The sequence below is a fragment of the Schistocerca americana genome, chromosome 4 (genome assembly GCF_021461395.2).
Source record: "Schistocerca americana isolate TAMUIC-IGC-003095 chromosome 4, iqSchAmer2.1, whole genome shotgun sequence".
NCBI classification, from domain to species: Eukaryota; Metazoa; Arthropoda; class Insecta; order Orthoptera; family Acrididae; genus Schistocerca; species Schistocerca americana.
In genome coordinates, this window is record NC_060122.1 from 91,775,321 (window position 1) to 91,792,527 (window position 17,207).

A 17,207-nucleotide genomic window follows, 5' to 3' on the forward strand; every position below is an offset into this window, starting at 1 on the left:
AGATCACTATGGTCAAAGACAAAAACTGGTTTCTAAATGTCTAAATGTACTTTAAGGCAGAGAGAGAGAGAGAGAGAGAGAGAGAGAGAGAGAGAGAGAGAGAGAGAGAGAGAGAGAGAGAGAGATGCACCATGAAGGAATTATTCAAATGGGGCAGAAATCAGTAGATGTGACATACATGTACAAAAATACAAATAAGCACAATTTCAGAAAAATAGGCTGATTTATTAGAGAGAAGAAGCTCTTTACAATTTGAGCAAGTCAATAATGTGTCGATCCACCTCTGGCCCCTATGTAAGCAGTTATTCAGCTTGACATTGATTGATAGAGTTATTAGATGTTCTCCTGAAGGGTATTGTGCCAAATTCTGTCCAACTGGCATGTTAAGAGTGTCAAAACCCTGAGCTGGTTGGTGGTCCCTGCCCATAATTCTCCAAACATTCCCAAATGAGAAGAGGTCTGGCAACCTTGCTGCTCAAGGTAGGGTTTGGCAAGCATGAAGACAAGCGGTAGAAACTCTCACTGTTTGCAAAAGTGTATTATCTTGCTGAAACATAAGCTCAGGATTGCTTGCCATGAATGGCAACAAAACACGGCATAAAATATTGTCAATGTACCACTGTGCTGTAAGAGTGCCACAGATGACAACCAAAGGGGGCCCTGCTATGAAACCAAATGGCAGCACAGAGCATCACTTCTCATTGTTGGTATGGCTGGTGACATTCAGGTTGGTATCCTACTGCTGTCTGGGGCATCTGCACGCCTATCTTCATAGGTCATCAGGGCGTGGAGTCATACTGACTTGAGTAGAACTGTCTTCAGTGATGAGTCCTGCTTCACACTGAGCCCTGATGATCTCTGAAGACATAACTGGAGATGACCCAGACAATGGTGGGATACCAGCTGGACTGTCACCTTCCTTATGGCCCAACAACCAGGAGTGGATGGTTTGCATTGCCATTTCATTTCATAGCACTCTTTGGTTGTCATCTGCAGTACCCTTACAGCATAGTGGTATATCGGTGAAATTCTAGGTACCATTTTGTTGCCCTTCATGGCAAGCTATCATGGGCTTACATTTCAGCAAGATAATGCCCTTCCACAAACAGTGAAGGTTTCTACTGTTGTCTTCTAGCTTGCGAAATCCTAGCTTGGAAGTAAGGTCATCAGGTCTCTCCCCAATCAAGAATTTCTGAAGCATTATGGGCAGGGCCCTCCAACCATCTTGGGATTTTGACAATCTAATGCACCAATTGGACAGAATTTGGCATGATATCTCTTAAGAGGACATCCAGCAACTCTATCAAACAATGCGAAGCCAAGTAACTGGTTGCATAAGGGCCCAAGGTGGACCAATACATTACTGAATTGTTTGTTCTGTCAAACTCTGTCTCTTGAATAAATTATTCAGGTTTTTCCTAAAACTGCAATAATTTGTTTGTCTGTTCATGTACTTCAAATATATTGATTTCTATCCCATTTGGATAATTTCTTTATGATGCAATCATCTTTTGTCTTAGAGTGTATAATGATAACTGACTTTTTTCCATGCTCATCTTCTCACATCTTGTTGCCAATTTCTAACTCCTCTATAGTGTAGGGATAAAAATACCAACTTCTATATTTATTAAAAAAATTAACATATAGGACACTCTTCAATAAGTATTACCTGAGAATGCAGAAGACAGAACCCTAATCTTACTGACTTTTTGCTGTTTTGATGTCCTCACCCAATGTTCATGATATAGTAGCAGAACAAACAAAAGGGATTTATAGCTCAATACAAAAGCTCATCTGTGGCGCATATTGCTATGCTGCACATTTATCAATTAGACTTAAAAAATCTTGCATACTACATTGAATGCTTGTTGCAATTATGATTTTCTTGAGTCCGGGATGATATAATTGATGACCAAAGAGATAATGTCAAGTATTACAAACAATAACTTGTACAACAATAGTTTTTTATTTGACTTCACAATAAAAATAAAAATATTAATATTTGACAAAGACTGGAAGGTTACATACAAATTATAAATGTTGTTTTCACACAAGAAGAATTGTAGATTACTTTGGTTTATGTGGCTACTTAAAACAATGGAATGTAACTAAAACTGTACCTTCCAGCTTACAAACAAGCTCTCTGAGTCAAAAGCTCTGACACTGATGTCTTGTGGTGGTCCTTCAGGAGCTTCTTCAGCTGTAGTGACCATAATATCATTACTAGCATTTGAGGGCCCAAGAGAATTTCTTGCCACAATTCTAAAATGATAGCTGCTAGCTGGCTGTAGTCCGCTAATGGTAGCAAATAACTGATCTCCAGGAACAGTTATCTGAGATACTTTCTCCTCCCATGCCACTGTATTAAAAATAAAAATATTATACAAGAGTGTTTCAAGGGAAATATCTTACAGTAAGATATGATGCTGCAAATTCTGATCACAATCACTCATTTCTCATAATTTGTTAATATTTGTAACAAAGAATGCCAGGTTTGTAGCTCTGCTTTTGATGCAAAAGACTTTATCAAAGCAAACATTATATATCGCAGCAATGACACCATGATCTAGGGTTAGCATCTTTGACTAGAAACCAAAATGTTCTGCTTTCAATCCCAGCCACAGTTTAAATTGTGAGTAAAAATCATCAGTACTGGTGGTCAAAGATTTCCAGTACAAGCAGTCACCCTTGTTCTGCCAATGACCTTGTCAAAAAGGGCAGAGGAGTGGACAGAGATTCGAGGCACCCTCCTGCCCATGGATGGGAAAAGCCTCTAAAAGATGGAAGACTCAGTAATGATCAACAACATTAGCAAGTATAGACAACTGAAACAACTGCATTAATCCTTTTGGATTCATTCTTGGACTACATTTTACATTACGATTTTCACTATGACTCTGATGTTGGACAATGTCCAACATGTTTCCATTATTGTGCTATAAAGAAGACTTGGGGAGAATGCAGTGAGTAGAAAAATTGGATTGGAAAGGATTAAATAATATAATACATATCCACAGAAAAAAGGGCCTCTAACTGAAAAAGTTATGATGATCTCTTCGTTAGCAAAGATTCCAGATTAGTTCCCCACTTGGATCTTCCAAGAGGGAACTGTCAAGAAGGATGTGACCATGAGAAAAACATTGAATAATCAAAGGATAATATTCCGCTTTTTGGATTATGGTATGTTAGAAAGCTGAATGTGATAGGAAAGATAGAAAATCTGGAATGAGAAAAGCAAAGGCTCAGTCTGGATACAGAAGAAATCATTAAAGTAAAATCAAAAGAAGGTAAGAATTTATGGTCATACAATTATAGGGATTGTGAAAACAGTAGCCTAAAGCAGAGAGTGAGTTACTGTGAACTGTTTAGTGACAGCATCATTCACATCAAAAGCAATGGCAAAACAATACCAAGAAAAGTAGTTCAGATATATGTACTGACATCACAACCTGAATATTAAAAGTTGGACAAATTATATGAGGATATTGAGTGTGTAATGTAGTACGTAGTGGGTGCAAAAGTCTAATAGTCATGGTTCAAAAATGGTTCAAATGGCTCTGAGCACTGGCTCTGGGACTTAACATCTGGGGTCATCAGTCCCCTAGAACTTAGAACTACTTAAACTTAGCTAACCTAAAGACATCACACACATCCATGCCTGAGGCAGGATTCGAACCTGTGACTATAGCTGTCGTGCAGTTCCAGACTGAAGCACCTAGAACTGCTCGGCCACAATGGCCAGCAATAGTCATGGGTTTGTATGCTTTAGTAGGAGAAGGAAGAGACGATAGAGTTATGGGTTGTGGTAGGAATGAGAAAGGAGGAAGAGTAATTGAGATTGCAATACATTTCAGCTAGTATTAGTGAATACACTGTTCAAATGTTCAAAAGCAGCAAGAGGAGAAAGTGTATCTGGAAAAGATCTGAAGACTTGTGAAGATACCAGCTGGACCACATCTTGGTCAGGCAGAGATAATGAAATCAGATATTGGATTGTAAGGTGTACCCATTAGCAGATACAGACTCAGATCAAAATTTAGTAATGATGAAGAGTAAACAGAAGTTTAAGTGGGACACTTAAATACTGAGAAATAATGAGGTGTATTTAAAGCTCTCTAAGGCTATTGATACTGTGGTAAAGAATACCACAGCAGGGAGTGCAGTTATAGAGAAATGGATATCTATAAAGGACAATCACAGAAGTTGGACAGTTTAATATAAGTACCACGAAGGTAACTCCAAAGAAACCTGGGATAACAAAAGAAATACTTCAATTATCGCCAGAACACAGAAGTACAAAAATGTTCAAGGAAACATATGAATACAGTAATACTGATTAGTCACTAACATAAAAATGCTCCTATCAGAGCACAAAAAATGTGGATATGTTCCTGTTTATTTAAAAGATTTTGAATGAAAAGTGGGGTACCAACTGTCTCATTCTACCTTCCTCAGTACCTTCAAAAATTTTCATAAAAATTTTAGCATGCGAACATATTTGTGCCTTTTTTAACAGGCAACTCACCTGAAACTCCCACAAGCTCCTCTTACTGTATCCCAGTAACACCAGTCCTTTGCTGCAAGTTGCTCATACCCCCCCAACTCCCAGCAACGCTTTCTCACTGACTCAAGCATTGTCATTATCTCTTTGTGTCTCTCTGTCATTGTCTCCTGTGTCATGTCACAGACCCTTTTATTCTGTCTCCCTCCCTCTCCGCTCCCACCTGGCACTGTGGTAATGCCTCCTTAACTCTTCTCCTAGCACTGTTCTGTCACTGTCAACTATGTTCCATTGCCACTGTGTGCCTCTCTTTCTCTCACACTGCCACTATCTCCTTTGCTCTTTCTGTACCACACCCATTGTGCTCTATCTTCCAGTATCTATTACTTTTCCATCCCACTGTCACTGTCATTGTCTTCTTCTTCTCTCTCAGCAGAAAAAAGCAAAATATGTTCACATGTCAAAATTTCTGAGAATAGTTTTAAAGGTGCTGAGAAAGGTAGAATGAGGCAGTTGGTACATCACTTTTCAGTCCGAGTCTTTTAAATAAACCAGGACACATTCATATTTTTCGTGCTCCGATACTCCAGTAGAAGCCTTTTTCCACTTGTTTGCTTCTTGTCCCTGCTGCAGCAGATCACATACCTCATTGAACAGAAATGTATTGGTGAGTAAAATTTACATAGTTTACTTATGTGAAACTAAAGTACTGCAAAACTAATTTTACACCTCTGACAAAAACGAGTTGTTAACATGGTATTCAAAAAAATTGAGATTCGAGCAGTGATTAAGGACTTCATAAAGGAACATATGAAATCAAAGGAAATTCATGCTGATTTCCAGAATACACTGGGGGACTCTGCTCCTTCATATCCAACTGTTACCAAGAGGACAAATGAATTTAAATTTGGTCAGGAAAGCTTAGCTGATGATCCGTGGAGTGGTCAGCCAAGATGTGTCACTACTCCAGAAATTATTGCAAAAGTGCACAAAATGGTCATGGAGGATCACTGATTGAAAGTACATGAAATTGCTCACTCCTGTCAGATGTCATCTGAAAGGGTACATCACATTTTTGCAAGATGGGTGCCGTGGCTCTTGACGCTGGATCAAAAGCGCATGAGAATGAACATATCGGAACAATGTTTGTCTCGTTTTACGAGAAACAAACAAAATGTTTTGCGCTGGTTTGTAACCACGGATGAAACTTTGGTGCACTACTATACCCCAGAGACAAAACAACAGTCAAAGTAGTCAAAACATGCTGATTCTCCACCACCAAAGAAAGCAAAGACAATTCCTACAGCAGGAAAGGTCATGGCATCAGTGTTCTTGGATGCAAAAGGGATTCTGTTTGTAGGTTATCTCCCCAGTGGGCAAACGATTACTGGCGAGTACTATGCTAACGTCCTGGACAAAGTGCAACAAAATATATGTGAAAAATGGCAGGTTTAGTAAGGAAGAAAGACATATTCCATCAAGACAATGCACGCCCGCACACATGTGCTGTCACCATGGCAAAATTACACAAACTGAGGTATGAATTGTTGCCACACCCGCCTTATTCACCTGATATGGCTCTGTCAGACTTCCATCTCTTCCCAAAACTGAAAATTTTTCTTGATGGATGAAGATTCACTTCAAATGAAGAACCGATAGCTGGAGCTGACAACTATTTTGCAGGCCTGGAGGAAACTCATTTTCGAGATGGGATCAAGGCACTGGAACATTGTTGGACCAAGTGCATTTACCTACAAGGAGACTACATTGAGAAATAAAAAAAGTTTCAGTGATGTAAGTAATTTTTTTCTATTCTATTCTGAGAACTGGTGTTCCCAGATGATGATGGAGACACTTTACAGGTTATTTCTCTGTCCTATGACATTTTATAAACTACATTTTCGCCTCACTCCAGATTGTACATGTGTATTTTATGTGTACAAGGAGAGTAGCTTTGAACCTCTTTATCTCAGAAATGGAGAAATGGATAAAAATGTTTTTTTGAGTTCAGTTCAGGATTTTAGGAATACATCATAAAAATTACAGCCATTTTCTGTGCATAGCCATTTTGGAATCCATGGCTGGGTTATAAAAATTACAGCCATTTTCTGTGCATAGCCATTTTGGAATCCATGGCTGGGTTTTGGTAAAAAAAAAAAAAAAAAAAAAAAAAAAAAACGAATTTCTGGGGTGTTTCTTGATAATGGATAATAAAGACTTTTGAAAATGGGGAGATGGTTCTTCTAGATAAATTCCTAGAGATTATACCATTAAAATTTGAGTAATTTGCTGTGTTATTTATTATTGAGAAATGCCTCATGAAAGAAATTATGTGCAGAAGTAAGATAACTTTGAACTTCTGTATCTTGAAAATGGATACAGAAATCAAGAACATTGTCAAATCTGTTTGAGATAAGGATGTTCAAAATGTACTGTAAAAATGACAGCCTTTGTTGTGTGTAGCCATCTTGGAATCCTCAGCTGGGTTTTGGTCCACTGGTGATGGCGAAAATATAGTAATAAAGATTTTGTAGTGTTTTTGAGGAAACACCCGTGAACTAATGATGCCTTCATAAGCCACATCAAGCCCATCATAGACCACATCAAATGCAAAATGAGCCAACCAGTCTTCTTCATTTGCATAAGCAGGAGGAAGCATGTAATATTTGTACTCTGATCCTGTATTGTAGGACAGAGACATTAAGACAATCCTTCTGTTGGGTATACAAGTGGTCCCTTGCACAGTGGCTGTACAAGTTACTTGACTTTACCTTTTAATCACCAATAGAACTTGAGGAATGAACACCAGAAAATTCTATTTTTAGGTGTGTGTTTTGAAACACATTACATATGCATGCTGTCACATACATACTGATTTATGAATAAAATAAATGTAAGTGCGGGGAAGCCAAGATGAAATGCGCGCAGGAAAAATATGAAGTAATTTTATAAGAAAGGTCATTGGAAGGACTGATCCAGCATAGAGGAAAATCAAAACTACCTTCAACATAATTAAATGCAGAGGTGTCAACATTATGACTCAAAGAGAAATTGCATGTTAAACGCAGGGGAGAGAATAGATGGTTGCAAAGAGTACAACGAAGAGCTTTACCAGTTAATGAAGTGTGTGATGGCATGATAGAGGAAGACATATGAGTCAACATGAAAGACAAGGGGATTCAGTATTAGAGTGTGAGTTTAACAGAGCTTTGGGAGATTTGCAATCAAAAAAGGCAGAAGAGGTAGATAACAGTCCCTTGGAATTGCTAAAATCATTGGGACAAAGAGGCAACTATTCAGGTTGTGAATGAAAATAGTCAATTTTTGAAAATATAATGTAATCAGATAGATATAAAATCTACTTACTGACCAGTGGTAGGAGAACACATATATAAAAGGTATCACATATGCAAGCTTTCAGAACCAGTGGCTCCACCTCCTGACAGAAGAACTGAAGGGGGGTGAAGGGGGGTGAAGGGAAAGGACTAGCGAGGTTTAAGCAAAGGAGTAGGGTTGGGAAAAGTCATCCAGACTTACTGGGCAGTATGAGAAGGGAAGGCTGATTATTGGCCATTACACCTGAAAACCTCTCAGGTGTCCAAATCTTGTCCGGTACAGTCCCCAACAATCAGTCCTTCCTTCTCATCCCATCCGGTAAGTCTCCCCTGATGCAGGGTTCTGAATGGCTTTTCTGAACTCTACCCCTTTTCCTAAACTCAACAATCTTTTTACTTCACCCCTCTTTCTTCCCCTTCAGTCTTTCTACCAGGAGAAGGAGCCACTGGCTTCGAAAGTTTGCATACATAATTCCTTTAATACATGTGTTCTCCTGCTGCCTCTTGGTGAATTGATCTTTTATCTATCTGATTACATTATAATTATTGTAGAATCTATGAGTCTGGAAAAATATTACCAGATTTTTGGAAAAATATCATCCACATACTCCCAAAGATAGAATGGGCAAATAAGTGCAGGACAGTCAATTGAACATCCATGCATTTCATTTACTGACAACAATAAAATACAGAATAATGAAAAAGAAAATCTGCCTTCTGTTTGATGGTATTATTATTATGGATTTAGGAAAGGTAAAGGCATAAGAGCAGTTCTGACATTGCAATTGATAGTGGAAGCAAGTCTGAAGGAAAATCTAAATACATTCACAGGATTTGTAGACCTACAAAAAGTGTTTGCAATGTAAAATGTGGAAGATGTTCAAAATTCTCAAGGAAATAGGTGTAAATTATAAGGAAAGAGGGGTAGTCTAATAAATGCAAAATAACCAAGAGGAAAAAAAAGAATGGAGGAGATAGAATGAAGTACTCAGATTGTCTGTCCCTACTGTTCAATCTATACACACTGTGGATTGAGAATAAACCAAAGAAAGACAAAAGCAATGAGAAGTAGCAGAAATGAGTTAACTCAAAAACTTGGCATCAAAACTGGGTATCATGAAGCAGACAAAATGAAGGAATTATTCTATCTTGGAGCAAAACACCACATAAAAAAAGGAAGCAACAATGATGTGAAAAGCAGACTAGCATGGACCAAGAAAATATTCCTTGCCAAAAAACTCTACTAGCATGAAGCAAAAGTCTTAAATTGAGGAGGAAATTTCTGAGAATATATGTATGGAGTATAACATTGTATGGAAGTGAACAACTAGAAAAGAAGAGAACTGAAGCCTTTGCAATGTGATGTTAAGATGGGTGCTGAAAATTAGGTTTATTGATAAGATATGAAATGAGAAGGGTCTCTGTAAAATCACTGAGGAGCAACATATAATAAACATTAAAAAGAAGGGACAGGTTGACAGGACATGTTTTGAGACATCGAGGACTAACTTCCATAGTACCTGGAGGAGGTGTAGAGAACAAAAACTGTAGGGGAAGAGGGAGATTGGAATGTACCCAACGAATAACTGTGCATGTTTGGTGAGATTGATAATCTGAGACGAAGAGGTTGGCTTAGGAGAGGAATCTGTGGCAGGCCACATCAAACCAGTCAGAAGACAGATGAAGGGGGGAAAGATTCCTTTTTTTACATAAATGATCTGACAGACAGGTGAGAAGCAATCTGTGGCTATTTGCTGATGATGCTGTGACGCATGGGAAGGTGTCATTATTGAGTGATTGCAGAAGAATGCAACATGACTTAGACAAAATTTCTAATTGGTGTGATGAATGACAGCTTGCTCTAAATGTATAGAAAATAAGTTAATGCACATGAATAGGAGAAATAATCCCATAATTTTTTAATGCAGCATTAGTAGCGTGCTGCTTGACACAGTCATGATGATTAATATCTAGGCATTATGTTGCAAAGTGATATGAAATGGAATGAGTATGTAAGGAGAATAACAGGGAAGACTGACTTCAATTTATTGTGAGAATTTTAGTAAAGTGTGAATAGGAGAAATAATCCCATAATTTTTTAATGCAGCATTAGTAGCGTGCTGCTTGACACAGTCATGATGATTAATATCTAGGCATTATGTTGCAAAGTGATATGAAACGGAATGAGTATGTAAGGACAATAACAGGGAAGACTGACTTCAATTTATTGTGAGAATTTTAGTAAAGTGTAGCTCGTCTATACATGAGATCACTTATAGAACACTAGTGTGACCCATTCTTGAGTACTCTCGAGTGTTTGGGCACCCACCAAGTCAGATTAAAGAAAGACATTGAAGCAGTTCAGAGATGGGCAGCTAGATTTGTTATCTGTAGGTATGATCAACATGTGAGTGTTACGGAGATGCTTCGTGAACTCAGATGGTAATTCCTGGAGAGAAGGAAATGTTATTTTTGCAAAACACTATTCATAAAATTTTCAGAACTGTCATTTCCAGCTGACTGCAGAATAATGTTGATTCTTTCTGTCAGAGTTCTGGTGATACGTGTATGCCATGATCAATTTTAATGAAATTTCTGACACATTGTTATTGCACATCTAGAAAAAACAAATGCTCCCTGGCATACAGGTGGCTTTAATTGTACGCAAGGGGCAGTCATTGCACAAGTTGCTCTAGGTGGCCAACAGACTGCACACTATTCTCAACTTGCCTGCCACAGTGGTCATGACATCAACCACTGCATCAGCTGAGGATGGCTGGCACCCACCCAGTCTGCCCAATGACTAAATGCCTCACTGCACCACCACTATGCCCCGACACTCAATTAATGTCTCCAATGAACTCCAAAGCTTCTGCACTGTGATTGGGAAAATGACAAGATAGCTTCAGAAGTTACAGTTCTGGACTACTCTGGATGGCAACACTCTTCCACACCTAGATTTGGCTTTACAATCTCAAAATTAGAGACAACCCCAAGCTACCGCAACAGGTATTTTTTGGTTTCATAGACACTGGATTTAAAGCTACGAAGAGCATAAAACTGTGTTCCCAACCAAGTCACAACTGCATTCTGTAGTAGGTAAGACAGATTGCTACACAGCACCACCTACCAGAGGTTCATCTTCACACAAAGGAGTACAGGCTACAAAACACTGATCAGTGGGTTGTTCATAGCAGCACAACATCAAGGCCACCAATTCAGTCACTGCTACCTGCAGTATACACTACTTTGTCATAATGGTTACACATCCCTGACCAAACATTAGGCTTTGTCTTCTTAGTCGACGTGGGCTCAGACATCAGCACCATTCCAGCTTCATACACATGGGATATCAAGACTAATGGATCCTTAATGCCAATGGTCATGAATGATTCTGCTATCCTCACACGTGGATGCAAAATTATGACAACCAATATTGGTCCTGCATCAGTTCGAGTGATCATTTGTGGTCGCTGACATAATACAACCTATGTTAGGCACCAATTCTTTTGCATATTTTGCATTGACAGTGGACTTGAAGATGCAGTATTGGGCACCGTCTGATTGTCTGTACTTTCAAATACACACACTCCAGTTATGCTGCTGTGTTTTCTACAGCTGCCAAAATGGCGTGAGTGTGCTGCGACACACAATTACACCACTGCCAATGAGGTGCAAGCATGCCCTCTCCAAAGCTGCAACAGCAGATGCACTTAAGTTCGAACATTCATGCACTGAACCCCTTTTGTGGGTTTGCCTGTTGAATAACGTTTACAGACTTTCATAGTGGTCAGGGCTCAACATCTGCTGAATAGACATTGCACTGAAAGTGATGGATTTATAAATCTTTTGTGTCTGTATATATTTCTACATTCCATTCTACTGTTGGCAACTGGCACTATAACTTTAGCAACAAAGTTACATATTATTTTTACTATTTGATATTAGCTGTAAAATAAATTAATACTTGAATTCTCTATTCATGAATAGTTTCTGTTTCTCACTCCTGTATCCACTGTAGAACCACACAGTATGCAATTAAGACATAATGAAAGAAATCTCAATTAACACATGCAATTAATGGTTGCATTATGTCCAGGTACCACAGTCACTCTGCAACAAATATGGCAATAGGAGTCGACAACATTAATGCATCCAATGATGGCAATGAGCATGCACAGGTGGAAAACACCCACCACAGCTTGATTTCAAACCAATGTGACATCGAGGAGAAGTATTATGGAGTAAAGTGCAACACAGATCTGTTGCGGGCAGAGAACACTGAGTTACATCGTAAACTGCTGTCCACAGCAAGCAAATTACAAGCAGCCCAGAAAATGATGGACCAGCTGAAGGGCATTACAAAGTGTGTACAGAACACAGACTATGCTCATTCACTGAAGTTTCCTGCAGTGACACAGAAAGTGATGCAACAGAGCAGTGTTAAGCACAACATGGCACATCGTACATGTATCACACTGGGCCCCGCCCCATGTTTTGCTACGTGCCCGCATGATCGCACTGGAGCACCTACTGGAGCTTAAATCAGTATTTGAGGAGATGCTTCAGGATAGAGCTATCCATGATCTGACAGTCTTCGGTTATCACCACGCCAAGTAGTTTGCAAGAAGAATGTGGTTTGTGGCACCCTTGCACTGATTGCTGAGGAGCGAATACTAGAACAATACCTGATAGGTATCCCATACCTAATCCATACAATTTCATAAGCACTCTGGCAGGGAAAATCCTTTTTAGTGTTTTGGACTGCTGCAAGGACAAGGTGGTACTTGGTGATATACCCAAGATGGCTGTGATTAATCCCTTTGACTGTTTGAATTTTTGTTTATGCCATTTTGACTCAAAAACAATGTGTTAACTTTGCAGCAGTTTGTGGATAAAGTTTTGAAGGGGCTTTCCTTTTGTTTTACATGTCTAGAGGATCTGCTAATATTTTCACAAAATGCTCAGTTGCATGAGCAGCATGTTAATGAAGCACAGTGAAGGTTACACTACTGAATCAAACAGATTCATTACAAGTGTGTGGTTACTAAATCAGAAGTGACTTTCCTGTGCAACAAGGTATCAGCACATGGTACCTCCATTCAGACACCCCTCAACAATACTCTGATTGGTAAAAACACCAAGGGAAAATGAATACTCCAGTGGAAGTCAGAAATGGATGACACATTCAAGGATCTACAGAGAAGCCTTGCTGAGGTGGTGCTGCTTGTTCATTGTATACCACTCCATTGTCTACAGTAACAGGTCCAGCCAAAGTGCTGTCAGTGTGGCTCTAGATCAAGAAGTAAATAACCATTGGCAATCATTAAGTTTCTTTTCTGAAAAGCTGCAGCTGGGACAAGTACACTGTAGTGCATATAATAGAGAATTACTCAGGACAGTGAGAAGCACTTCCACCCTCTAATAGACCAGTGAAACCAAGTTAATTTTTGAATGTTTTTATCAGCCACCTGATTCTGCTGTGACAATTCTAGAGTCCTAACAAACATAGACTGTGATGTCTATTGATTCATTACAAGGGGTACAGACAGACAGTCATGTGACGTACTTTTGAACAAGTTTTTTACAAATTGTCTTGAGCAACTAGTTTGGAATATCTTAGACCTTGCAGCTACAAATGGACCAGACCTTATTGACAATGTCATTATAGAAACAGAGATAAGTGATCATGATGTAATTATAACAAATACGATTATGAAAGGTAATAAATCAGTTAACAAGGCTAGGAGAGCATTTCTGCCAGAAATATCAGACAAGCACTTGTTAGCATCTCACTTAGACAATGAACTGACAGCACCTAGTTGCAGTAAGATGGACATAGGAGAATTATCGGCAATGTTTAAGCAGATTGTAAATCGTCATCTGAAGAATTATGTGCCTAGTAAGTCGATAAAGGATGGAAAAGACACGTCTTTGTTTAATAGGGAGATGCAGAAAGTGCTGAGGAAGCAGAGGCTATTGCACTCCCAGTTCACATAAATGATGACAAGTAAAGGTTAATAGAGGTCCATGTGTATGTGAAAAAATCCATGTATGTGGCATACAACTACTACCACTATCATAAGTCAGCAAAAGATCTGGCAGAGAACCCAAGAAAATTCTGGTTGTATGTAAAATCACTAAGTGGGTTTAGGGCTTCCATCCAGTCACTTTTCAACCAGTCTGGTGTGGCAGTTGAAGTTAGCAAAATGAAAGCCAAAGTGTTCAATTTCATGTCCAAGAAACTGTTCAACAGAAGAATCATACAAACATACCATTGTTTGACCATCAAACACACCCCAGTATGGATGACATAGTAATGAGCATCCCTGGCATAGAGAAACAACTGAAGGAGTTGAAAACAAATAAGTCACCAGGTGTGGATGGAATCCCAATTGGGTTTTTCAGGAAGTACTCTATGGTACTGACCTCTTACCTAGCTTGCATTTATGATGAATCTCTCCTCCAGCACAAAATCCCAAGCAACTGGAAAAAAGTACAGGTGACTACTGTGTATAAGAATGGCAAGAGAATAGACCCACAATGGTTTGCTGCAGAATGCTTGAACATATTCTGAGTTCAAATATAATAAATTTTCTTGAGACTGAGAAACTTATATCCATGAATTAGCATGGTTATAGAAAGCACTGCTTGTGTCAAACTCAGCTTGCACTTTTCTCACAAGATATACTACTAACTATGGTTGATGGGCAGCAGGCAGATTCCATATTTCTAAATTCCCAGGAAGCACAGTGCCCCAATGCAGGCTGTTAAAGAAGGTATGAGCATATGGAATAGGTTCACAGATCTATGAGTGGCTCGAGGACTCTTTAAGTTACAGAACTCAGTATGTTGTTCTCGATAGTGAGTGTTCATCAGAGACAAGGGTATCATCAGGAGTGGCCCAATGAAAAGTGACAGGACTTCTATTATTCTCTATATACATAAATAATTTGGCAGACAGTGTGGGCACCAATCTGTGGTTGTTTGTTGATGATGCTGTGGTGTACGGTAATGTGTCAAAGTCAAGTGACTATAAGAGTATACAAGATGACTTAGGCAAAATTTCTCATTGATGTGATGAATGGCAGATAGTTCTAAATGTAGAAAAATGTCACTTAATGTGGATGAGTAGGAAATCCAAACCTGTAATGTTCAGATACAGCATTAGTAGTGTCCTGTTTGACACAGTCACATCATTTAACTATCTGAATAAAATGTTGCAAAGCAATATGAAATGGAATGAGCATGTGAGGTTTGAGGTAGGAGAGGCGAATGATCAGCTTTGATTTATTGGGAGAATTCTAGGAAAGTTTGGTCCATCTGTAAAGGATACCAGACATAGAGTGCTAGTGCGACATATTTTTGAGTAATGCTTAGGTGTTTGGGATACATACCAAGTCAGATTTAAGGAAGACATCAAAGTAATTCAGAGGCAGGCTGCTAGATTTGTTATTGGTATATTCGAACAACATGCAGCTTTGTGGCAAGTTAGGCCGCGACTTCCTGGACTTGTGCCGTGCAGTTGAGAAATGTAGGTGTCCACTAAATAGGTCATGTGTGCACTTCATGTCAGAGGCTGCTCCTCAGGTAGCTAACTGTGTGTGGTGTGCACACAAGGTTTTTTTTAGATTAGGCAACCCTCCACCCAATCCAGATAACGATAGCTGTAGGAAACCCAGAAGCATCAGTGTAAGGAAAAGAAATGCCTCCCACAGATGATACTATTAAAATCCTAATGGTAAACTGCCAAACCATCTGCAAAAAAGTACCAGAGTTCGAGGCACCCATGCAAAGCAGTGAAACTCACACAACACTAAGTACAGAAAACTGCTTGAAACCCGAAATTGATAGCAGTGAGTTTTTTGGCAAAAATTTAAGTGTATATCAAAAGGATGGAGGTGGTGTTTTTGTTGCAGTAGACAAGAAACTTAAACCATCTGAGGTAGATATTGAAGCTGCATGTGAGATTGTTTAGGTGAGACTCAGTATCAGCAGTGGGCATAAAATGCTAATTGGCTCCTTCTATCACCCACCAAACTTGTCTCCTAATGTAATCAAAAACTTTAGAGAAAACCTCAGTTCCCTTTAAGTTCACCAGTCATACTGTAATTATCAGTGAAGACTTTAACTATCCAACTATTAAAAGGAAAAATTACAGTTTTCTTAGTGGTGGTTGTGATAAGACATCCTGTGAAACTTTGCTAAATGCTTTCCTTGAAAATTACCTGTAACAAATAGTTAGGAAATACATTAGATCTAATAGCAACAAATGCACAGACCTCTTTGAGGATGTCCACATCAAAACTGGTATCAGTAACCATGATGCAGTTATGGCAGCAATTATTACCAAAGTACAAAGGACAACTAAAACAAGCATAAAGATGTGATTCTTCGATTTCACCAGGCTTATTTCATGATAAAATAAATCTCAGGTGAACAGCCTGGTGAGAGCGTACAAAGGACGCAATATTTCAGCAGTCTACTGCCAAGGGATGGCAGGCATGAGGTATATATCAGATTCCCCCTCCCCTTCCTATGGGTGCCCCGTCCGCTATCTGCGCTCGGGCACTCTCTTGGTCATCTGCACCAGCATTTGATGCCCGGTTTGTGACCCAGCATCTGGGCATTTCCTCGTAGGTCCACACCCAGGGAGATTTGCCAGCAACATTTTGAAGGTTCCTCCCCCTGCCCTCAAAGTCAGTACATTCTGAGATATTTATATCTTCTCCTTAATCTGGGTAATGGCTGGTTCCCAAGCTTGGTTAAGGGAATAGCCGCTATCAAGATTCAGTTCAGGTTTCCTTACTCTGATCTCTATAGCTTCTTTGATGATACAGTGTCAATATTTTAAAGTCTGTGTTAGGACCTCGGTCTTGTCATAATCCACGCCATGGAGTTCTGACACACAATGCTTTGCGACTGCAGAATTATTAGGCTGTTGCAATCTCGTGTGCCATTTGTATTCATAGCATCAGTCTTCAATGGTGCAAATTGTCTGACCTATGTATTCCTTACTGCATTGGCATGGTATTTTGTAAACCCCTGATTTGCATAAACCAAGGTCACCCTTAACACTGCCAAGAAGTGCTCTGCTTTTAGTTGGAGGGCAGAAGATTGTTTTTTCCTGATATTTGCATAAAATGCATCCAATTTTTTCCAATAAGGGCCCACAGAATAGTATTAATGCCATGGATGTGTTCTCCTCAGGTTCTTCATTAGTTTCTGCCAGTTGTGTTGTGAGTGTCAGACGTAGAGCATCCTGGATTTGCCTTCCCTTATAACCATTTTTCAGAAATATGGACTTCAGATGGGCCAATTCTTGTTGGAGACTGTCCTTGTTAGAGAGGGCGCAAGCTCTGTGTACAAGA

At 39.3% G+C, this 17,207-nt stretch overlaps 1 protein-coding gene across 1 annotated transcript in view; it reads right to left on the reverse strand.

Annotated features, from left to right (window-relative positions):
• Positions 1-17,207, reverse strand: part of LOC124613276 (Down syndrome cell adhesion molecule-like protein Dscam2) — a 190,338-nt gene that overhangs the window by 65,134 nt on the left and 107,997 nt on the right. The window contains exon 8 of the mRNA XM_047141970.1: positions 2,121-2,359. Coding sequence (XP_046997926.1) covers positions 2,121-2,359 — 239 coding nt within the window. The remainder of the gene's footprint in view (positions 1-2,120; positions 2,360-17,207) is intronic.